The 23,804-nt window shown below is 46.3% G+C and overlaps 1 protein-coding gene across 2 annotated transcripts; it reads left to right on the top strand.

The window, feature by feature from the left end:
• The first annotated feature begins 1,347 nt into the window (after positions 1–1,347).
• On the top strand, positions 1,348–23,489 carry LOC146178518 (acetylcholinesterase-like). 2 transcript variants are annotated; one of them, XM_084578340.1, is made up of 3 exons: positions 1,348–1,450; positions 17,228–18,795; positions 22,671–23,311. In XM_084578340.1, exons 2-3 carry the CDS (start codon positions 17,237–17,239, stop codon positions 22,849–22,851), a joined length of 1,740 nt encoding a protein of 579 aa, XP_084434466.1. In that variant the 5' UTR covers positions 1,348–1,450; positions 17,228–17,236; the 3' UTR covers positions 22,852–23,311. The 2 variants fall into 2 exon arrangements, with proteins under 2 accessions (XP_084434466.1, XP_084434467.1); XM_084578341.1 differs by having other exon boundaries at positions 1,356–1,478; positions 22,671–23,489.
• The last annotated feature ends 315 nt before the right edge of the window (positions 23,490–23,804 follow it).

Raw genomic sequence — 23,804 nt, 5'->3', positions numbered from 1 at the left:
CTGACGCAATCTTATTAGTTGGCTTAAACAAGTTGCTTTCAACAGATCCTGCTTCAGTAAACTATAGAGAACTTTCTCGCAAGAGGGCTTGGACTACGTGAGCGTATGTGAAGCTGTGGTGCAATCTTCACATTCAACCAGAAGAGAATTGAAGTGTTGCGTCATAACTGAAAACAAACCCGAAAAGGCTCAATTCATGTTTTACGAAAACATGCTCACACGTAAACTGCCTGGGGCAAGAATATTTTATGTCATGGACATCACACCCTTTTTTATTATGTTCAACTGAATATCTTTTTACTGGACAGCTACAAGGCTTCTTGCCAGGATGACCAAGCCATTTTGTAAACGTTTCAGCCCATCCTCGAGACATTTACTTAATGCTTATAAGACAGCTTGCTTACACGTGCAAGTCATCATCAATTGCTCTCAAGTCATCACCTTACAACATCTTCGGTCCTATTCTGGCGTAGCGTATGCTCTCGCATTTCTGGGCAACGCAGTGTTTAGCAAGATATTTTGCAGATACCTCCACAACAAATTCTATAAGCCTACAAGGGGCTGAAGGACAAGCCGTTCTATATACATCTCAATTGAACATGAGTGTATTTACAACATGTCTTGATAAGGTAAGCAATACACCTTTAAGAATCCTTCCAAGGCATTTCAAGATACCCTTAAGATTTTGTACTAATGTTTTAACTCAGCAGATTTTGCCACTTTTTCGCGCTACGCAATGTCATGCAAATACTTCTTGTAAACATCTTAAAGACGGGTTGTAGATTTCTACAAAGGGCTTCAATACGTACGACAATCAGAGGTCGCAACAACTAATTTTGTACTGTCCCGGAATGCTGCCTTACCGCAATTTGGAAAAAAATACGTCTGAGAGAAAACTATCTAAAGTGATCTAAAATCTCTAAAGAGACACAATATGCTTACAAAGGAAAATAGGGCATATAGAGGAACAAAAGAAGTGAAAACGGAAACACTTCGAATTAGAGCTCCACGTGCGTAGGCCTGTGAGAGGTGTGAGAGGACGAAGTACGAGTTTTATTCCTTGGGCAACTTCGAAACAGCCGGCATTTAACGGCCTCGCCGCTTACGCGCCAATCGGCATTAAGGCTGCCATATCTGCAAACGATAACCGTCCCATCACTCAGCGCATCACGTCGCAAACTGCTCCACCGCATCCGCCCATCGATCAAGCTCACTCATTAATAACACACAATGTACTCGCGCCTTTAAGGGACTGACTGCCTCGTTATTTCTTTTGACACCCATGAAAAAAAAAAGTAAAATGATACGGCCTATTGTTTAGTAGCCGGCAACGTATATGCACGACCTGGTGTGCCTTGAAGCCGTGCACAGCAAGCAGCGTTCAGAAATATCACTCAGTTCAGCCGCTGCGATCAGCTTGTGATGTTAGCCCGCCAGCAAAGGACTGCACGTACGTATAGTTCGAGCTTTGCTTCCCGGTACGTTGTTTTCTGGGGAATCTGGAATGCCCCTCGTGGTTCTTACGTTTCTTGACCTTTCCACGGACTGCCTCAGGTGGCGCGGCGCGCGTATGTGTTGTCCTCTAAATGGATATGCTATATAGTATATAGTGTTATATAGTACATAGTATATATGTTCTAGTGTTGTACTGGCATATACGGCATGTGTGCTATCATCATCATCGTCGTCGTCGTCACCATTTAATAGCGCTTAGAGACCCCTGCGAGGAATATTATTTTAGAATCACATGCAAGATTATAGGTCACAAACAGCGAAACGATCATATTCTGGAGGATTTCTGGAGGGAAAGAAGAAAAACATAAGCACATAAATAGAGCAGGCATTTGCGATTAATCATACAACAAAACCAACCAAAACTAAAGCGCAAAGGAACACAGCATTTGCCGGAGTATACCCCTATCGCGTTCAAGGACAATGTATTCGGGTTATGAATTACGTTATAGCTGCAAGGGCGAGAGGGAGAAATGACTTAATAAAAGCCTAGAGTATCCATGCAGTCTTAAAGTGCTCATGGAGTTGACTAGGTGGCGCGTTAGGGAGAGAAAAGAATGAAGTCTCGAAGTCAAGGAAAATAGACCAATTTACGGAAGAACGATTAACGGTGCATTTTTCGTCTGTGCACGAGAGCCTCGATGTCGAGAGGTAATTTAAATTGGCAATGCTGGAGCTGTTGTCAGCTGGACGTAGTATAAAACCGGTTGTACGTCTTATGGCGGCTTATATAGACTGAAAAATACCTAAATAGACTTGGTGTGGATTCCGAATTAGGGATGAAAATTCTAGTCTGGTACTGACGAAGCTCCCTTATAGGCCAGGCTGCGGATGAAAAACGGGGAAATCCAGGTGCCGTTTGATATAACGAGTGATAACGATGTGTCAAGAGCAATCTTAGTGGTGTGCGTCATTAGACATGGCGATTATATATAGATTCCAAGATACTGATATAGACTTGGATGAGTGGGGTTCCGTTCAGTGAATGCGCACCGTTGGTGTTAGAGCGACTTTGTTACCTTTATGTACGTATTTGCACTTGGCAACGTCGAGCCTCGCTGTGTGAAACAAGTTTTCAATTTTGTTTAGGTCGGTTTGAAGTGATACCTGATCATTGTTGGCAGTTTTTGCGACGCTACCAGACGCAGTCACCAGCGTCTGGTTACTATTATTTTATTATTTATTAACCTGAAAATAGCCTGATTTGTCTGAATCAGCCTCCTACTCCCATGTGCCGTAAAAGTACCTAGTTTCCCACTATTCACCGCAAGGTAATTTTAGAGCATGATCTTTTATTAGCTCGTTCCTAGGCTTCACTACATTGTTAAAGAAGGCGATGAAAAGGTGTAAGTATAGTCAAGGAAAGCGCTAAATTAATTTAATACACTAATTCAGTATCTGTAGGACATTTGGCAGTCCACACTGAACCCTGGCCCATCCCCTTCGTGGGTGTGCCATTTATCAAGGTAGAAGAAGAGGAGGATAGGAGTCGACGGGCGGTCTAGTGGCTTGGGCGCATCGCCTCGACTGCAGGGGTTAGTAGGTTCCAAACTCATGCCAGACACGTGCCCCAACACGGATTCCAGCTTTGTTAGGCATGCATGCTTGGAAAAGGCTTCGCTAACCCCACTGCACCTTTTGGGGTAAACCCAGTCTCGAGTGCCTAGGCCTGCAAATATGCAACGTACGTGTTACCTGTTTCAGGCATATACACTCAACTGAGTGAATCGAAAGAGAACTGCTTGCGGACTATCACTGTTGCAACTTGTAAAATATTTTTGAAAAGAAATTCGCTCCATTGTATCACCGCAATCCTGATCAATTCCGGAATCATCGCCAGCTACATGATTCCGAGAAAGAAAAAGAGAAATATATTAAACATATTATTTGCCCTCACGCCACAGCTGACGCTCAATTATTCCTGGTATACACTAATAACTTTAATTTTCATTTTAAAACTCATTTCGTCTTGCATGGGTTCAACAAGATTCCAGTCGTAAGAGCAAACAGAGGACTCAAAGAGGACTCATAGAGGACTCATAGAGCACTCATAGAGGACTCATAGAGCACTCATAGAGGAAGAAACGTTGAACGTATACGGCTGCAATTTTTTTTTGCTTTACATTGGAGACATGCAGACATGAGAAATGTATTTTTCAACACTTACAAATTTCTCACGGATTCAATGAGGGTATGCTTGCCCTACCACCACACAAGCTGGAATTATCGCAGGCCAAGAAGATGCCGCCGGAGAGCGGGCGATACTTTCCCTACACACATCCATTTGCAGCGTATGAAGCATCAGGAAAAAATTGCTGAAGTGCAACTAAACTAGAGAGAGATAATTGTATATCGAGCAGAGGCCATTTCACTGGCTCTTAAATAACTAGATGATAATGACAATGACCTCAGGACTGCTTCTCTGACGACGCTTTGCACAGCCGCGATCCGTCAAAGATGGTGACACAATTGGATGAGCACGGCTTGAGAGAAGAAAAATGAAGCCTTATTTGTTGTGATTGCGCTAAAATTTCTACAGCTTCGTATAGAACACGACCGTTTCTTCTATCCCCGGCATTGCAGTTTATAGAGTATAAAGCACATAACACAATTGTACCGACATATGTTTTCCAACACGAGCGCCTTGTATAAAAGGTGACGCATCTAGCGGCGCGCATTGGTTTTAGGAAGTAAGGTCGCCCGTCTCTTGGTAGTTCGTACCCCAACGACTGTTAAGTGAGCGTTCTGGACGTTGGAAAAGGTAAGCCTCAATGTTATTTACAGCCATACCTTTGAACCTTGCTATAGGGGTGGGGTGGGATTTGGTGTTTTAGAGTACTCGATGGTGCATGTATGGCCTTCCAAATTTGTATCCGTTGTAGAGAATACATTGGAGAGCATTTTCGCGACTGTAAATCGCGAACTTGCTACTCTCAAACGGGTGCAAAGTACGGCTGTCACACCCATACACTGGGGCGTAATGGTCAGAGTTGCACCCTTCTTCCGACTGCTCCAGTTTCGTAGGTCTTGACTGCTTTACTACTGAGCAGTCACTGATTACTCTGAGATATGATGGGAATTATTTTTGTTTTTTTATATATATCTACACGTTTAAAGAACACTGAATAGACTATACGAACTGCTACCGACAGCCTATCTCAGTATGCAATAGAATACAACTATGTATAGTTAGGACACGGATGTATTTTACGGCGCGTATACAACCGTTTACAATAGTCAAACTTCTGATTCGAGCATGACGTCCACGCCGTAATTTCCGACAATGTTTGAGAAAAGATTTGCCTCTTCCTCTGCACCGCACAGCAAACAGAAGACCCAGATGCCTGTGAGGAGTTGTACAGCAGGCATCATCGGCGTTTGAAATTGATTACAAGGTAGAAAAGGCGCAGTATCTGTCACAATTGCTGCGACTGTAGGAAGAAAGAAAAGAAAATGCACGGACCTGCTACTGGGTCTGTAGCTGAGTCACCTCTGCTGCCTCGTGCCGATAGAAGAGAAAATAGAGAAGAAAGAAAAAGAAGAGGAAGAGAAAGACGCGGTGGTGGATGCAATAACGGCCTACAACAGGCCTGTGAGGAGTTGTACAGCAGGCATCAGCGGCGTTTGAAATTGATTACAAGATAGAAAAGGCGCAGTATCTGTCACAATTGCTGCGACTGTAGGAAGAAAGAAAAGAAAATGCACGGACCTGCTACTGGGTCTGTAGCTGAGTCACCTCTGCTGCCTGATTTAAAAACTGATTTATTTATAGGAAGGGAAAGGCGCAGTAACTGTCTCACTTGTTTTCTGTGGACACCGCAACCGCGCCGTAAGGGAAGGGAGGAAGGTGGGAGTGAAAGTGGAAAGAGAGAAAGAGGAGCCGTAGTGGAGGGCTACGGAGTAATTTCGACCACCTGGGGATCTTTAACGTGCGCTGACATCGCACAGCACACGGACGCCTCTTCGTTTCGCCTCCATCGAAACGCAACCGCCGAGGTCGGGTTCGAACCCGGGTACTCCGGCACAGTAGTCGGGCGTCTTACCACTGCACCACCCACGTGCCGATAGAAGAGAAAATAGAGAAGAAAGAAAAAGAAGAGGAAGAGAAAGACGCGGTGGTGGATGCAATAACGGCCTACAACAGATAAACATTAGGTGGCATGCATGCTAGCCCCCGTCGCAAGCGGCGGTGACCTACCAGCCCCAGCCCCGAAGGGCCAGGAGTAGCCACCCCCGAATGTTGCCCACCGTCACAATTCTCCGCGGACACACGTCGTAAAGGAAGGGGGGAAGGTGTGAGTGAGAGGAGAGAGGGATATAGAAGTGCCGTAGTGGAGGACTACGATCCACCGCACTATAATGGCTTTCGCCCCATCGCACTTTAGTGGTCCAAAATGCCCTCTAGATTTTTTTTTTCTAATTATCCTACCCAATGTACCCAATGTTTCGAGACCAACTCGGTCCCTTCATCAGAGGCGATTGATGTGCATTCCAGCCGCTACGGGCAGCGGCTTTTGCTTTCACTTTCCCAACAACACTTGGCGTAGTTCATTGGTGTAAGCGCGGAGTATCTATAGCGTTCCCGGATTCCCATTCACTATCGCCGCTGCGAGTCGGATGAACTAGAGTTACTATGTGTAATATACAGTAACTCTAGGATGAACCATCACTCGACGTGTCATCTTTTGAAAAGATTGGGCTCCACGGCCAGGAATCCGGGAATAGCTACCCTCCGTGGACTACGCCACGTGTTGGAAAAGGGGAAGCGGAGGCCGCTGCCTGCTGCGGCTGGCATACACATCTGTCGCCCCTGATGAATGAGCCGAGCTGGCCACGAAAGTTTGAGTAGAACAATACCTACGCGTCGGCTATCGGGCGTGTGGCGGCGAGCGACTCTGCGGAGCTTATGTATGTCGTCGAGGCGGAAGAATTTATTTATTTATTTATTTATTTATGGCGCTGAGTTTGCCACACGGCATAAAAGGTGGTGGTATAGCGTCACAGAAGTGTGTGGAGTGCTTGGGTTGATGTGCGGTCCCCTCCGGCCCCAAGCTGGGGTAGCGGGCCGCGAAGTCCGACCGAAGTGCAGCTCGATGATATCGAGGCGGAAGAAGCAGCAAGTGGAGCTGAAGACGCGGGTAAACCGTCAGAAGCGACGTTTGAGGCAGCGGGTTCGAGCAGCAACATCGCCACCGCTGTCGCACCAGGAAGAGGGACACAATTTAGTGACCCATCATCTACGGATCAGGCCAAGACAGAAGATTGGGCGAGCTTAGCGGAGCCTTTGAATGTCGACGCAAAGGTTCCCAGCGACGACCGCGACAAGAGAGACGCCCGCGCGACTGTCATCACCGCCGCGAAGCGTCCGCGTGCCGAGACCAAGATCGAAGACGACACGATGGCAGAGCATAGTGCCGAGGAACCACCGGCGAAGGCGCCCCAAGCACGGCGTTCCAGTCAGCGCTCGCGGACCAATACGCAGACAGACAAGCGTTCCAGCCACAAGTTGCCTCTTAACCAGAGGCAAGCGCCGGATGATACCGGCGGCGAAGGCAACGTCTAGCGACATGCTAGACGCCGGAGGTAAGCATCGTGCTTTTAGCCTCTTCTTTGTATCAAAAAATGGCTTCTGCATCTCCGTTTAAAGTGGCCACCTTAAATCTTAGAGGTTTGGCAGGTAAAATGAAACAAAGTCAGCTTTACAGGCTTTTAATGGATTACGATATAGATATACTGGCTGTGCAAGAAATGAAAGTTGACGGTGAAGAAGAGACCGAGAGTATGATGCGACGTTTCACGTCTAGGTTTTTCGCTGTAGTTAGTCACGCTGCTGGCACATCGGCTGGTTGTGTTGTTTTTGTAAAGAAACTGCCTGGGCTAGAGGTGCAGGCGCATCATTCGTGCATGACGGGACGATGTGCTTACCTCGATTTTTCGCTGAAAGGCATTGAGTGGCGAGTTGTGTGCGTGTATGCGCCCAATGTGGTTTATGACCGCGCCATGTTCTTTGAAAAATTTGGAGGATGCTTAAGCTTCGCCTTCAAGAGTGGAACGCGATAGCGTTATTCATACTCAACACTTCTAAGTGCACTGTACAACTTTTTTCTAATTATCACGTCAGAGGCGTCCGGCATCAGACGCTGCACCTAGCAATCGCGCTGTGAGCGGAAAGAGGAGCCGCGTCGCCTAAACACCACTGTTCGAGTGACGCACGCTGGATGTTGGAAGGGGAGAGAGCGAGAAAACTTATTAAACACGAGGGTATTGGGGCATCCTCGCACCGGTACCCGCGCGGCCCGAAGGGGAGAAGCGGGTGAGCGAAGATAGTGATCTAAAGAAAGGAAAGACGCTTGATTCTACAACCCGTGAAGGTGCACGGCGAAACGTCAAGGGCGAGTGGCGCGCCACGTGTCGGGGCAGCGCCGCACATTGCGAGGAGGGGTTCTTCTGTGTTTGCCGCAATATGGCTCTGCATGTGCGCAGAGCGCACATGCAGAGCCTTCGTACTTCGTACTTCGTACTTCGCTACTCGTGTAACTGCGACTTCTGTAAGCAACATGCTCATAATTACCGATATACACCGCAGTATAACGTTCTACGGCACGTTTCTAAGGCAACACCGCATTCACTAGAAGCGATTTTGTACCGCTTTCAAGCATCGAACTTGTGGCTGAGCAAGAAGTAGCACGAGCAATAGAAAACCTAAACCCAGGGAAGTCGCCAGGGCCTGACGGTTGGAGCGCAGCTTTCTACAAAGCATTTAAGGAAGAGTTATTCCCGCTGTTGGCAGAAGTTTTTAACGAAGGTTTCCACCTTAAGGTGTTGCCGCCTTCGTTTGCCACGCCACACACTGTGTTAATACCTAAAACTAATGAAACGGAGAAATTAAGATTTGTGACATCATACAGGCCTACATCACCAACAAATGTTGATTACAAAATTCTAATGAAAGTTCTTGCGGCCAGGCTGCAGACAGTAATTCGAGATAGTCGGCACCCATCAGACTTGTGGCATCAAAGGACGGTCCATAACTACTAATATACATATGGCGAGGTGCGTGCTGGAGTGCTGCGACGCTGTTTGAGCTAGGGTCGTGGTTCTTCAGCTCGACTTGGAAAAGGCTTTTGATTGTGTTTCTCATGATGCTTTGTTTTCTATTTTGGACTATATCAACGTGGGTTCTGTTATCAGAGAGGGCGTGGCCCTGGCGTACCGAAACTGCACCACGAGATTGATTGTCAACAAGGAACTGGGCGATCCAATAAATGTGCAACGCTCGGTGCGCCAGGGCTGCCCCCTCAGCCCTCTTCTGTTCTGTATTTATATAGAAACTTTGTGCTTGTCTAATATACGAAGCGAATTTGTCCAGGGCTTCCAACTGCATATGTGCGAGGTGAAACTCTTGGCGTACGCAGATGACGTAGCATTTTTTTGCTTGGACAAAGAAAGTGTACTCAAGGCTGTTGAGATAGTGAAAGAATTCAGTGCGATCTCAGGAAGCCCAGTAAACTGGGGAAAGTGCTTAGGGTTCTGGCATGGGGAGTGGTCATCGACACCCAATGTTTCTGCCAACGTAACCTGGGTCACAAAACCGGTGAAGTATTTGGGCGTACCTTTGGAATGCTATGAAGACAGTGATTCACTCTGGCGTGCCCAAGCTCAAGAAATAAGCGAGAAGGTCGACAAGTGGAAAGGGGCGCCGCTATCTATCTTCGCACGAGCCACTGAGTGCAATCTGTTTTTTTTTGTGGCAAAGTTGTGGTATATCACGCAGGTACTTCATTGTTCCAGGTTAAATGTACAAAAGCTTCATAGAGTTTTTTCAGTTTTTATTTGGGCATCCAAATGGTAAAGGTGTAGCCGAGATAACGTGTTTCGCCGGGTTCGAGAAGGTGGACTTGGGCTTGCTCATCTATTTGTACGCCGACTGGTTAATCGTTTTATTTTCCTCCGTGACGTCTCAGACCCTTTCTTACGTACTGCGTGCCAAGTAAGGCTCGTGCGGGCAGTGCCCAATTTTGTTGTCTCTACGAGAAGAATTCAAGGGCGAATTTCCAAGTTTTTGAAGAAATAGTAAGCAGTGTCCGAATTTTAACTGCTCGTTTTTCGGTAGAATACTTGAGTACAGTCAAAAAGAAGAAACTGTACAATGATATTTGTGACAACCTTTTTCCTCTTCCTATGTACAGAGCCTTGTACAGCGAGAGTCTAGGTCAAGATGTATTAAAACGCGTGAAAAGAATGCCAGTTTCTCCGGGGGTAAAGACGTTTTTCTTTAAGCTACATACAGGTACATTATCGGTGAAAACATTTTTCGAAGACAAGGGTTTTTATCTGCCTTGGGGTTCACAATGTCTAATATGTAAACAACCAGAGACAATAGACCATGTTTTTCTGCACTGCTGGGAGGGGGCTTATTTTTGGGACGTATTACAAAGAACACTTAAAAAAGAATTACCTTTAGATCCACACGGAATCCGGTTCCTGCCGACAGATAATGAAGATGATGTACCCCTAGACACCGTAATGTTGCTAGGATTACACAGTCTTTGGCGGTCCCGAATGGCGGGCTTCCACGTTGACCCTGAAGCTCGCCCTGCAAGGCTCTACTTTCGCGAGTGTATGTACACCTTTGTTGAAATGCACAAAGCGATGAGTGCAGTCCCAGCATGGGTGGTGAAAGTTGAACCATTGGTAGAGTTGAAAGAATATTAACTCGACAACGTCAACCCCAATAGGGTCAACGGCTTTTTTACCTGTGTCATATTTACGTGAACATCACAAGCTGGAGTGTTCAGTTCAATTTGTGTGTCAACCTTGGTTATGGGTATGACAGCCGGCAATAAAGAAAAAAAAAAGAACTCATGGCTGAGTGGTAGCGTCTCAGTCTCACACTCCGGAGACCCTGGTTCGATTCCCACCCAGCCCATCCTGGAAGTTCCTTTTTATTTATGAAGTGCATGCCGGGATTTATCGCTCACGGCCAACGCCGCCGCCGACACCGGCTTTTCTGCGACACGAGCTCCTTAACGCTACCGCATTAAAATATCGAAGAGCGCTTTCGGACAGAGAGACGGCTTATAGTTATGGGGGATTACGACTGGTGTGCTAAACGCGCGTGACAAGACAAGCAGTCGCGCTTTCCGTGACAGGAGCACTGAAGTGCTGTTAAGAATAATGACATATATAACCTGGAAGACGTTACGGAGTGTCTGGAGGGAGAGAGATATATATATTTTAATGGCAACAGGAGATGTTTGCCTGGTGGTAAGCCTAGCAGGCTACTCCTGATGAGGGTTGAGGGATGAGGGTGACAGATTGTGGGAGGGGAAGGGGAAATAAATGAGAAAAAAAGAGAATCGGTGTCGCACACTTTCACACGCACATAAGCACACACAGATGAGTTTTAAAGGGTATTGATCAACCCTGTGTCCTTAAGAAAAGTTAACTCATACGCACATAATCACACACAGATGAGTCTGGAGGGAGAACGCGCCAGTAAAGTATACGTGATTCCAGGGCTCAAGCCATGCACGGTTAGATCGCATCTATGCCTCTGTCGATATCATATCACAATGCAACAGGTATGAAGTATAGTACCGGTGTCGTTTTCAGACCATTGTATGATTCATTGTTGCGTAGGCATTGTTAAGCGGGGGAATGGTTTTTCGTGGGAAATGTGGAAGTTAAACAACAAGCTACTTGAGGACGAATTGTACTGTCGAGCAGTAAGAGAAGAAACTTGCAAAAATAGATCCACGAAAAAACATGAAGGTTTGGCAACAGTGGGAGCTCTGTAAAGAAGCCTTTAAATTAAAAGCAATTGAAAGATCTGCTATTGTATGTCACGAAGAGAAACAACATGAAGTGCAGTTAAGGACACTGCTTCATAAAAATGGTAAAACAGGAAAGCCGAGCACCGGGTGAATGGATGGAGGACATAAGGAAAACCAAACAAAAGTTAGAACTAATTGAAGAACAACGTTAGCGGGGAGCGCTGGTTAGGGCGAGGGCCGAAGACACAGCTGCAGGCGAAGCGCCACCGAAAAGAGCGCTCGGTTTAGAAAAAGCTCGTGCTGAAAGGAATCACATCGAAGGAATAAAATGGGGAGGGGTTTTATCAACAGACATGAATCATATCAAAACAGCGTTTTTCGAACATTACCAGGAGCTCTTCGCATCACACCCGGTAGATGTTATTAGGTACATTTAGGGATGAGTTTCTAGCTGAGCTACCGCGTCTCGACGACGAAACAAAAGAGATTAGAATTGGACATAACAGAAACGGAGGTGGAGCGCGCAATTGATGAATTAAACCCCGGCAAATCCCCTGGACCGGATGGGCTCAGTGCGACTCTTTATAAAGTACTTAAACACGAAATATCCCCTGTCCTAACTGTAATCTTTAACGAAGCCTTCAAAGAAAAGGCTCTTCCTCCGTCATACGGGTCGTCTCATAACTGTGCTCATTCCGAAAACAAATGAAATAAGTAAGTTAAGACTGGTTACTGCATACCGGCCAAAGCGCTCACAAACGTGGAGTACAAAATTTTTATGAAGGTTCTAGGGCGAAGGTTGCAGACCGTGATTAGAGACATAGTTGAGCCTCATCAGACGTGTGGGATCAAAGGGCGCTCCATTTTCACCAATATCCATAAAGCGCGCAGTGTATTAGAATACTGTGATGACAGTAATGGTCGGGTTGCCTTTCTCCAGACTGACTTAGCAAAGGCATTTGACTGTGTCCATCACGAACTAATGTTTGCCATTTTAGACCATGTGAATGTCGGTTCTGTTGTCCGTGAGGGCGTGGCTTTGGCCTACCGGAGCTGCACGACAAGATTGATTGTTAACAATTGTTTAGGGGACCCCATCAGTGTACAGCGCTCCGTACGCTAGGGCTGTCTCCTCAGCCCTCTTTTATTTAACATTTATATAGAGACCCTTTGTTTGAAGTTACTCAAGAATAATAGCATTCAGGGATTCAATGTACAAGCAGCCGAAGTAAAGCTTTTAGCATATGCAGACGACATCGCTGTTTTTACCGATGATGAGGGGGGCATAAGCCAAGCTGGGAAGTGTTTGCGCGAATTCAGTCGCGTCACCGGTAGTGGAGTTAACTGGTCGGAATGCCTCGGACTTTGGCATGGAAGGTGGCCATCTACGCCTGAACGGTTTGCATGTGTGCCTTGGACGATGACACCAGATAGGTACTTGGGAGTTCCGCATACGGCTTATACCATGACAGTGAACAGTATTGGAGAGGGCAGGCTAAATAGATAAAGGGTAAAGCTGAAAAGTGGAGAGGGACCAACCTATCTATTTTTGCAAGGGCCACAGTTTGCAATTTGTTCTTTATCAGTAAGCTCTGGTATGTTACGCAGGTGTTTCACTGTTCTCGGTTAAATATTCAGAAACTGCACTAGACTTTCGCTGTATTTGTCTGGACATCTGAATGGAAGCGCTGCAGCCGGACTAACTTGTTCAGACGAGTAAAAGATGATGGGCTAAGATTGGGCCACGTGTTTTTGCGACAGCAGGTCAGTCGTTTTTTTTTTTTTTTTTTTTTTTTTTTTTAGAGACACGACCGACCCGTTCTTACGCACTGTATGCCAAGTCAGGCTGAGGCGGTTGCTACCAGAGTACGTGGTTTCAACGGAAGGTTTTTCCGCAGGGATTAAGGGCTTCTATAGAGAAGTCGTAGCATGTGTTCGGTTCCTTTCAGCGCGGTTTTCAAGGGATTATTTGTCTACAGTAAAACGAAAGAAATTATATCGTGCATTGTGTGACATTATATTCCCTGTGCTTTTGTACAGGGCCATGTACGATGGAGGCCCAGGTGCAGATGTTTTAAAAAGGGTAAAAAGAATGCAGGTGACGCCAGGAACAAAAACCTTCTTTTTTAAATTGCACACCGGAACCTTGCCGGTGAAAACATTTTTGGAGAAAAAGGGATTATGCACACCCTGGGGATCTCACTTTAATATGCAGGAAGCCAGAAACCATAGACCACGTTTTTGTACACTGTTGGGAAGGAGTATATTTTTGGGACGTATTGCAAATAACGTTAATGAAAGATTTTCCGCTAGACCCGCATGGCATTTGGTACTTATGCGTTGAAAGTGAGGATGGGGTACCATTTGATTTAATTATGCTCATGGGTCGCCACTGTATATGGCGCTCAAGAATGGCAGGTTACCATTGCGATAAAGATGCACGGCCTGCCAGAATTTATTTTCGGGAAAGCGTGGACAGGTATTTGGCAATTCAGAAAGCTACAGCAGAACCTCCCGAGTGGCTCTCAAGGCTAGAGCCTTTGTTGTGTATGCGTGAATTTTAGCGTGTCACATGTAAATAGCGTCTGTAAATACTATTTGACTGATTTTTGTATATTTGCTTCTCTTGTCAAGACCAGGCAATAAAGAAAAAAAAAAAAAGCCGTGGTGGTGCAGTGGTTAAGATGCCCGAATATTGCGCAGGAGTAGCCGGGTTCGATACCGATCGCCGACGGCTGCGTGACGAGGGAGGCAAAACGAAGAGGCATGCGTGTGCTGTGCGATGTTGTTGTGGGTGCAGGAAGAAGGGAAAGGAAATGCACGGGTCTGCTACTGGCTCTGTAGCTGAGCTACCTTCGCTGCCTCGAGCAAACAGAAACGACTTTTTTTTGTTGATTTATAGGAAGGAAAAGGCACGGTAACTGTCTCACAATTGTTTTCTGTGGACACCTCAACCGCGTCGTAAGGGAAGGGAGGAAGGTGGGAGTTAAAGTGGAAAGAGAGAAAGAGGAGCCGTAGTGGAGGGCTACGGAGTAATTTCGACCACCTGAGGATTTTTAACGTGCGCTGACATCGCGCAGCACACGGACGCCTCTTCGTTTCGCCTCCATCCAAACGCAGCCGCCGTGGTCGGGTTCGAACCCGAGTACTCCGGCACAGTAGTCGGGCGTCTTACCACTGCACAACCCCGGCAAGGCAGAAACGAAACAGAGAAGAAAGAAAAAGAAAAGGGAGAAAGACGCGCGCCGCAACAGCCGTCGTCCACCACCTATAAGCGGTGGCGGGTGCAATGACGGCCTGCAAAAGATAAAATATTTGGCCCGCTAGCCCCCGCCGCAAGCGGCGGTGACCCACCTGTCCCAGCCCCGTAGGGGCAGGAGCTCACCTCACTATGCGATGTCAGTGCGCGTTTATATCCCCAGGAGGTCGAAATTACTCCGAAGCCCTCCACTACGGCACCTCTTTCTCTCTTTCTCCCGCACGACGCGCTTCGATGTCCGCAGAACAAGTTTGACAGATGCTGCGCCTTTCCTTTCCTGTGAACCAATCATCATCATCAAGTTTTTGGGTTGGTGTAAGTTTTCTATTTTGTGTATTTCCATGGGAATGACATAGGTTAACCCGCAGAGCAAAGAGCGTCCGCCTGGCAACGACGGATGGTTGGCTTATTTTCATGGTGAAATGAAGACTCTGCAATCGAACGGCGCTAAGTGTCCAGTCGAAAGCTTGTCTAGTAAATATTGTCTCGCTGTTCAGCGCCAAGGTTTTGTGGCCAAGTGTTCGTATTGTTAAGCTATCGTGAAGTCAGCTTATTACCAGCTCGAGGCCATTTTGTTGTTACTTCACGAAACAACTTAGTCAATCAGAGGGACAGCGCGAGATTGGACAAGTTTCTTTGTCAATGGTGGTAAGCGTATGAGCGCTTTCGTACTAAAAGAAAGCCCAACATATAAATTGAAGCTGTACTATTTTGCGAGCGTTACGGTTTCACCGAGTTTCACAAATAAATCTGCCGACCACTATTGTTTGAAAGAAAACGAAGTTATAATGGCAGTGAGTTCATACCTGGGGCAAAGAGTTCGTCTCCCTTACAATTGCGCTACAACATGACCATCGATACTGTGAATCAAATCAAATCAAATTTTATTTTCCTTTGCACAAAGTACAAGGATGGAGCAGCCGCAAAAAGCTACTGCTACCAGCAGCTTGACGAGGCGACTGCCCCAACTTATGACAGCAGCAGAGGCATAATATGGAACAATCCACTATCAAAATAGCAAAATGAGAGTTACAAACGTACTGTATTGCGAGACAATATATACAGTGTCACAAAAAAGGAAAAATAATAAGGAAAAAAATCTCACTATCAAAATAACGGAGCGTTACAAATATACTGTCATACGAGCCAACATATATGTTTCATAAGAAGGGAACATGGGAATGACGGATCAAGAGAAAAATCACGCTGTTCATATTCCACATTGTTGGATTATTATACCCCAAGAACAAATGCTTCAAACATCTTTTAGACATCGTAGTTATATCGATGCACTGATGAGCACAACTGTTGAGGAGAACTGGCAGAGTAAAGGTTAATGACTGTTGGGCATAGTTGTTTGGCGGGGTTGGTATATAGAACACATCTGGGTGACGTGTGTTGTATTTCTGAACAGTTGGCTTCAGTGTGGCGATGTTGTTGTAAAAAAGGCTATTCTTTTTTACAGCTGTGGTGTACGATACGGTAAGACGGTAGTTATAATATTCACAAACCTTAATAACTGCAAATCGTTTAAAAAGTTCTTCTGTTTGAGAATCATACTTTATGTCAGCTATAATTCTTATTATTTTCTTTTGTAACAACAATAATTTAAGTTCGTTTTGGTTGTCGTTCCCTTGGCTTGTCAATCTGCTGTTTCTGTACTAAAAGCGTTCTCTTTGAACTGCTGACAGCGGAAACCCATTCTAATGATAGCTCTCGGCTTTTTGATCTCGTTCACGTATATAAAGCCATGCAGCAGTACTGCGGAGCTTTCTTTCCCACGATGATCTCGAAGAAAATCGGGAAGTGCTTGCTATACGCAGTACCATGTGACGCAGCGTGATTCCGCCGAACGAGTTCTCTGTGCGTAAGATCGCTGTTCGGTCGCACTGTGTCGTTAACTGCGCCAACGTTGCTAATTATTTCTTACGAAAACTATGACAACAGCAGAAGGAGCCAAGGATTGTGCGCATTGCCGATCCTTGTTACTACTGCGGCGCCACCACAGCATGCATGGCGTCGATTTTTGGAAAAGTTGCTGATACACTCCGCCACTGTGTGTAGGGTGCGTCAAAAGTTTCCAGGACACAAATTCTGCTTTTATGCCGTGTAATGGAGCATTTGCGACAACCTCGCCTTTCAAATACTCGGTATAGTTTCATAGGCTTCTAAATGACAGAAGGTTCTGCTAAAAATATTAGGCCGTGCTTCGAAGGGAATTTTGACTCGCCTTCTACGTTGTATCTTCCAAATGGGTTTATGATTAAATGTGTATAGCCAGTGGGCTGTGCATGTGTGTATCAGGCGTACGCCGTGCACAGGGATCAGGACATATGCCACCCGCATGCAGAATGTTTTCGCTCAGACTGCCAACACCAAGAAATTACGTTTACTAGCACTCACGTTTTGTTTACGAACTACAGTGCAACAATTGTTTCAAGCTATAGCATGGCGAAGTTTAGGGGCACAAAATACGTTTAAAAAAATTTGAGCGTCGCACGTATTACGAAAAATACTCTTACGAGGACAACACAACTACAGTCATCTAGTGCTTGTGTGCAACATGTTTCCCATATTTCACTTGTCTAGTGTTCAACAGCACTAATATAAACAGGCAGAACATGGGGGGAATGGGTGCCTAACTGATGTGTCCACATTTTGTTATTTATTACACTCGCAGGTGCCAGCAATGATGCAGAAAAATTCACAATCTTTTCACGCTATCTTCGCACTGCTGACCTCCAGTGGCGCCATTCTGCGATGCCTATCAGCCATGCAGGGAGATACTGCTTACAACCTTGTGGAAAGTCTAAATGAGGTGCCAGAAATTGTGGTGAACACTACCAAGGGCATGGTCAGGGGATTAATCACGAACTCATCGCAGGGTATTCCAGTACGCGTCTTCTACGGTATACCTTACGCGAATGCTCCTATTGGAATTCTTCGCTTTAGTCGTCCAACGCCTAAGGACGCATGGACAGACGTGTTCAACGCTACAGCCAAGCCGAACTCGTGCGTCCAGACCGTAGACGAAACTTACGGCAACTTTAGCGGCAGCGTCATGTGGAACGCCAACACCAACATGAGCGAGGACTGTCTCAAACTCAACGTCTGGACACCCTTCCCAACGTTCCAGACGCCTGTGGCCGTTCTTGTCTGGATCTACGGCGGTGGTTTCTACAGTGGCACGTCGACATTAGACGTCTACGATGCGAGGACGATCGTGGCAATGGAACGCGTGATTGTGGTTTCGATCAACTATCGCGTTGCGTCCTTGGGCTTCCTGTCTTTTGGGAACGAAGTGCTGCCCGGAAACGCCGGCCTGTTCGACCAGCACATGGCCCTTCAATGGGTGCAAGACAACATTGCTGCCTTCGGAGGCGACCCCGACAAAGTGACTTTGTTTGGTGAAAGCGCCGGTGCCACCAGCGTCGCCATGCATGTTTTGTCGCCACTGTCCAGAGGGTTGTTCAGGAGGGTCATTCTTCAAAGTGCTTCGGCTATAGCGCCCTGGGGTTTCAAAGACAACAACAGCTCTAGAAAAGCGGCTATAAGGCTTGCTAATGCTTTGGGATGCCCGAAAGACTTGAACAATGATACACTGAGCTGCCTCCGCGACAAAGACCCAAAGGAAATTATATACAATGAAACTAATGATGGTGGTGTCGTAGATTTCGCCTTTGTTCCAACTGAAGACGGTACTTTCTTCAATACATCACCAGAGGCCTTGATCGATGAAAAGGCGTTCCAAAAGAATATCAGTGTTTTGCTTGGTTCCAACCTGAACGAAGGTTCTTATTTCCTGCAGTACTTTTTCGGATTCTCGGAGACAGAGGAAAATCCGAATGTCACTGAGGACAACTTTACCGCTGCCGTAGAAGCATTGAAGCCTTTACTGGGAAAGCCCCCTTTGGAAGAGGTCTTGAAGCAGTACACCAACAGTGTGATGCCTTCGGAACCAAAAGATAGGCTGGCGGTTCTGGACGCGATCGTAGGAGACTACCACTTCACCTGCCCAGTCGTGCGTTGGGCGGACAGCTTCATGCAAGCAGGAGTGACAGTGTACGAATACGTGTTCGCGCGCAGGGCTTCCTGCGACCCGTGGCCCCAGTGGTTCGGTGTGATGCACGGTGCGGAGGTGCCCTTTGTGTTCGGCGAGCCCTTCAACGAAACCCTGAAGTACGATGAGAATGACACAACTGTTAGCCGTCGTCTCATGCAGTATTGGGCAAACTTCGCCAAGACCGGGTTCGTATACATATATTGGTGTGCTCATGTTAGCAGTAAGCCGTTATCATATCTGCAGTTTCCAAAAAGAAATGACCAGGTTGTAACCGACTTGGGCTCTTTCGGTCGGTAAGACGATATATCTGCTATTTAGCCCGAGTACCCAGGTTGAAAATCGCCTGTTTTGAATAGACTGCGATGTTGTTTTTAGTATACAAGACATACGCACGTGCACGCAAATGTTAGACGATTTTGTTAGACTCTGCACCTCCGGATTAATGCTTTCGCATCAAAAAAGGTGTTCAGCAGCGTGAGCCAGGAGGCCTTTTCCGTATTTCTATCAGCGTTGTGCGCAAAACAATCCCAACCGCAAATCATAGCCACAAAAGTAGTTTCAGTGCTTACATGATATGCGTGCAGTGTGGGATTTCGCAGCGCATATGGGCATTGATATCAGTGTTTTGGAAAAAGCCTCTGGCTCTACGCGCTATCCACTATATTGACTAAACATACAGGTGCGGACACAAGTAAAGGGAGCTCGCATTCCTTACTGATCACAATCATGCGCCGCAATAAATAATATTTATTCATTTATTTGGACCTCAAGCGCGGGATGTAACATGAGAGGGGGGGGGGGGTATTTGAAAGGCGGTTAACAATGACTGTTGCTATTTGTCTACGATAAAGCGCCTATAGTGCCTACCACGTGCTTGCACAATGCCACGGCTGCCAGTTTCAATTACACAACGCGTGAAATATGTTAAAAAAACAAGCGTGCCCTGTTTACTAGTAACGCGTTAGCGTTAAAAGTCCTGTTCTAAAGACAATCCGTCAGTGTTAGCTTCGACATTATTGTCGCCGTTGTGAGCGAAACATCACGAGTCTATAGCAATGCACTGATTGGTGGGCGGAGAGTTGTGTGACGTCATGAGAGCACGTGGCGTGGCCGAGTTGACAGGAAATGCAAACTCGATGGGAGGCCAAGATGGGGATCGTACCCACCGCGACCCTTGGATCTCGAGTCAAGCAAGCTACCCTATAGGCGACGCAGGCACGTTTGTACGGCTTGGTTAAAGTGGGACTTTTATGTCTAGGTAGAGCGGTGTTTCACATAAAGGCGTTGCTTACGACAGTTTGCCAATTAATCTGTGTGGAATAATTGACACACTATAATGTTATCCTGATTAAGCAAGCAGAATACATGTACGCGCACGAGGATTCCTAAGGGAAGCCGCGGACAGGCGCCGTCAATGATGTGCGCAGCGTAACGCCCATCAAAGCGCAACCATAGAAACATGCTCTTCAAAGTGCGCCTATAGGGATTATCTCGTTGTGCTATTCGAAGTGGAGGAAGGAATCCGTCTTTTTTTCTGCGCATCTGACGCATGCACGCGCTGTGTAAAGCTTAGAATTGCCGCAAGTCCTGCTCAATTTTTGACGGAGCTTAGTGCTCAGTTACTGGCACTACCATTCTATCCCTAAGTATCGATGGTATGTACCAACGTAAAGAGCCTATTTGGGGCGTGAATATCAGGGCGAAACTTTTTTAGAAGATGTAGTGTGCACTGACAGAATAAACCTGATTTGGTATTCTTGTTGGTTAGCACCGCCACTGAGAAGCAGTAGTGTTTCTTAGAGGATTAAGTAAATAAATTTGACAGGTTCAGACATCCTATTAGCCATTCAATTTATTTGAAATGCTTCCCTTCCGAAACGAGAATTCTTGGAGGACATTCGCAGACAGCACATTTGCCTCCAGTACACACAAGATCCCAAACTCTAACCTGATTTAGGTCAATGTCAGTCATTTTCGGTCAGTGTGCGCCTGCACTGACGGTATTCCACTGGATTCCCTAACGTTGTAGTGTTAGAAGATGCCCATCTCTCCACCAGCTCCATTATCAATGAACATTTTCTCAGTAGCGCATCCATCTTGCGGCCGCCAGGCAAAGTATGCTGTTGGCGGGCTAACGCCGAATCTCTCCCCCCCCCCCCCCCCTCCATGTTTTCTGCGAAAATTAATTTTCCATTTTCGGGTTGGCCTACTTTCTTGGCAGTTTTAGCGGCGCTTACATGGACCCGACAGGAGCGGGTTGAGTTGAGTTATCGGGTCGAAAACCGGTTATCGTGTTCATGTAAACCCCGCCGGGTCGGGTCGAGAAGACGACGGGTCGTGTCCAGTCATCTCCCGCGCAGGGGGTCGGACTAAGTCGGGGGGGGGGGGGGGGGGCAGTGGGAGAGGAAAACAGTGCGGAAAACGCTAGAGATGCGCGGGAGAAAAAAACCGGAATCTGACGCCGTCATCTTTCCTCCCCTCGCGACGCAAGGTGACGTCATAATCGCCGCTCGTCCAGAACCGGTTCTGCGCTCGTTGAGTCGGGTTCATGTAAACCTGGTGGGGTCGAGACCACTCAACTCTCCCCAACTCAACCCTCCGCTATCGGGTCCATGTAAACAGGGCTGTAGACAGGAGCAGTGCTGGCTTCACTCAGATATAGAGCACAACGGCGTGAGTCATCTGTGGATAAACCTTCGACACACCTTCCTTGGGCGACTTAACGCGTTTAATACACGACAAAGGGACTGTGTTGAACCTAACCACTTCTGTCGCCTTAGGGCTTTAAGGCAGGGAATTGGGCTTATTGGTGCTTAATTTTGAAGACACAGTATGAGCTCGAAACACAAGGAAGAAACCTGGCGTTTTTGGGGTGTTTTCCCCGTTCTTCGTCCTTGTGGTTCACGCTAGTGCAACTCCTTCAAAATGAATACGGGGACCAGATGTGCATTTGCGGAGGCCTATGTAACTAGATCTAATTATTGCCCAGCAGTTTGTCGTGTCGTTGGTCAAGGAAATGTTCCTTGGTGAAACAATTCTCGCGTTCATAGAGCGCTACGGATAAAGGTCATTCACATTATGTCCACCGAGCTTATTGACAGAGGTCGCATAGTCACAAAAACTCCATTTCCATAGAAACAAGCATGAACAACAGTCGGCAATAAATGCGTCCTCGCTGACTCTCTCTTCACATACCTAATGCAGAAAACTCAGTCTGTTTCTCATTTTAGTCGTAATCCCTGTTCTCTTCATTCTGTCCCTGCTAAAATTTTAGTACGTAGAACAAATTTACATAACAATAAAATTTACTGAAATATACTAATCGGTGGCTGGGGGATGACTGGCATTATACCAAGTGATGTTGAGGATTGCCAGGAGCTCATTCATTTATACAATACAACGATACAATCGGCACGACGGGCTTCTACGTATGAAGTCGCACTCGAGGCTGAGCCTCTTTGCTTTTGGAATCCAGTCCCCTACCCTTAACGTCTATCAGTAATTTTGTCCTCGCATACATGTCGTGTTTGTGTCCTTGTCTTCTTGATTTTGACATTTCTTCTTTTGACTTCATTACCGCGCGTTGGTTCCCTGGTCAACTTCGCTTTAACATCACACCTATTATTTTCATTGTAATACCTCAACTGCGTTATCCTTATAGCCTCTTTGAACCCCTTTTTGTAACCTCCAGATTGTTAGATTTTGCAGGGTAGAAGTATAGGCGAGTTGATGAGACATAAGGAAAACAAAACCGTGTTGTCTCCACTCTCCGTCCTGTACCTGGTGCTACCTGGTGCGGTTTTATTTCCCTTATGTTGGGGTTTAGCCTCTCGATGGGCACCGGTAAGGCACAGCTGTTACGCCCTTTTCCCTCGAGGGCTATAACAAAAGTATGTAACGTAGCCGCAAAGATTGGGCAGCAATACTGCACGAAGCTGAATGATCTGGAGGTAGGGCAGGATTATTTAGGTTAGAAAATTTTGAGGTTTTTATTAACTAGCAGTGCAAGGATGCAGCTGTTATGAGTGCAATACTGACCAAAATTTAATACTATTTCTAGGGACCCCAACCTTCCTGGAAATGGGACAGACAAGTCTGCCTGGCTTCAGCGTAGCAATGACAGCCGGGAACACCTCGTGTTGGACATTAACGAAACGATCGGCTGCGCTCATCGATTAAGCTACTGCGAGTTTTGGCAGAGTGTTCAACACAACTGGACACTTCCGATCCCTTCCTGTTAATACTGCGCACGTCAGCTAAATAAGCGCGGTTTAATTTCCAGGGGGCGCTAACCCTTTTCGTAAAGAGATCATCGCTGACACTAGTCGGAGTGCTTAATAAATCAGGTTAAGGGTGTGGGACTTTTGTGGTGTTCACGTTCTCAGTTAGCATGCCTAAAATCACACATGTACGCGTCATCACGTGTCTCCAATGCAATTCAGTAAAACAGTACCGCTTTCTCTAGGTCCATCGTTACACTGTCTGAAATAACAAATCTTTGTGGCTTATCGTTTTATTCTTCTTCATTGCCTGCTTTAATACAACTATGGTAAACCCGGAAAAGATCAAAATGACGTTCTAATACATACCTTTACACATCACACTTAACCTCCTCAATGCAGTCAAATTATCAAAGAGATTCAGCCATTTGAATTTCACAGGCTCAGCTTCGAAAACATCACATTGTTAATAAAATTTTCATGCGTAAAGCGAACATTTTCATCAGCGTGAAAAAAAATGCAATCTTGTCCTCCAAAGGCTTTTGAGCCTCAGAACTGTTATCATGCCGTATGGTATCCTACCGTCACTTTTGACCGGTAGTAAACGAATGCGATCAGGAGTGACTGATAAATCTTTTCGAGATTTTCCGATGTACATACTGCAATTGAAAATAGCGTTCCAATATTCTATAAAATCGTGTTCTGTTGTTTCGGGCTTGTTTCAAAGAATACAATAGATTGACCAAGGAACGGAGGTATCTTTCTCATGGCAAAAAAAAAAGAAAAAGAGCCCTCGTGGCTTATGGGCAGCGTTCCCCGTCTTGCAATCTGGAGGTTCTGTGTTCAAACCCTACCAAACTTAATTTTTTACCTTTTTGTTTTTCACATCACCTCTTTGGGCAACGGGAACCTCTCCGAGAACTTTGGTGCCAATTCGAACATTGAAGAGAGTAGACACTTCTTAGAGACGCATT

This window comes from Amblyomma maculatum, chromosome 9, assembly GCF_055883805.1.
Source record: "Amblyomma maculatum isolate TAMU_Amacu chromosome 9, ASM5588380v1, whole genome shotgun sequence".
Taxonomy (NCBI): Eukaryota; Metazoa; Arthropoda; class Arachnida; order Ixodida; family Ixodidae; genus Amblyomma; species Amblyomma maculatum.
Note: the sequence above shows the minus strand (reverse complement) of the source record. Positions and strands in the feature narration are given on the sequence as shown.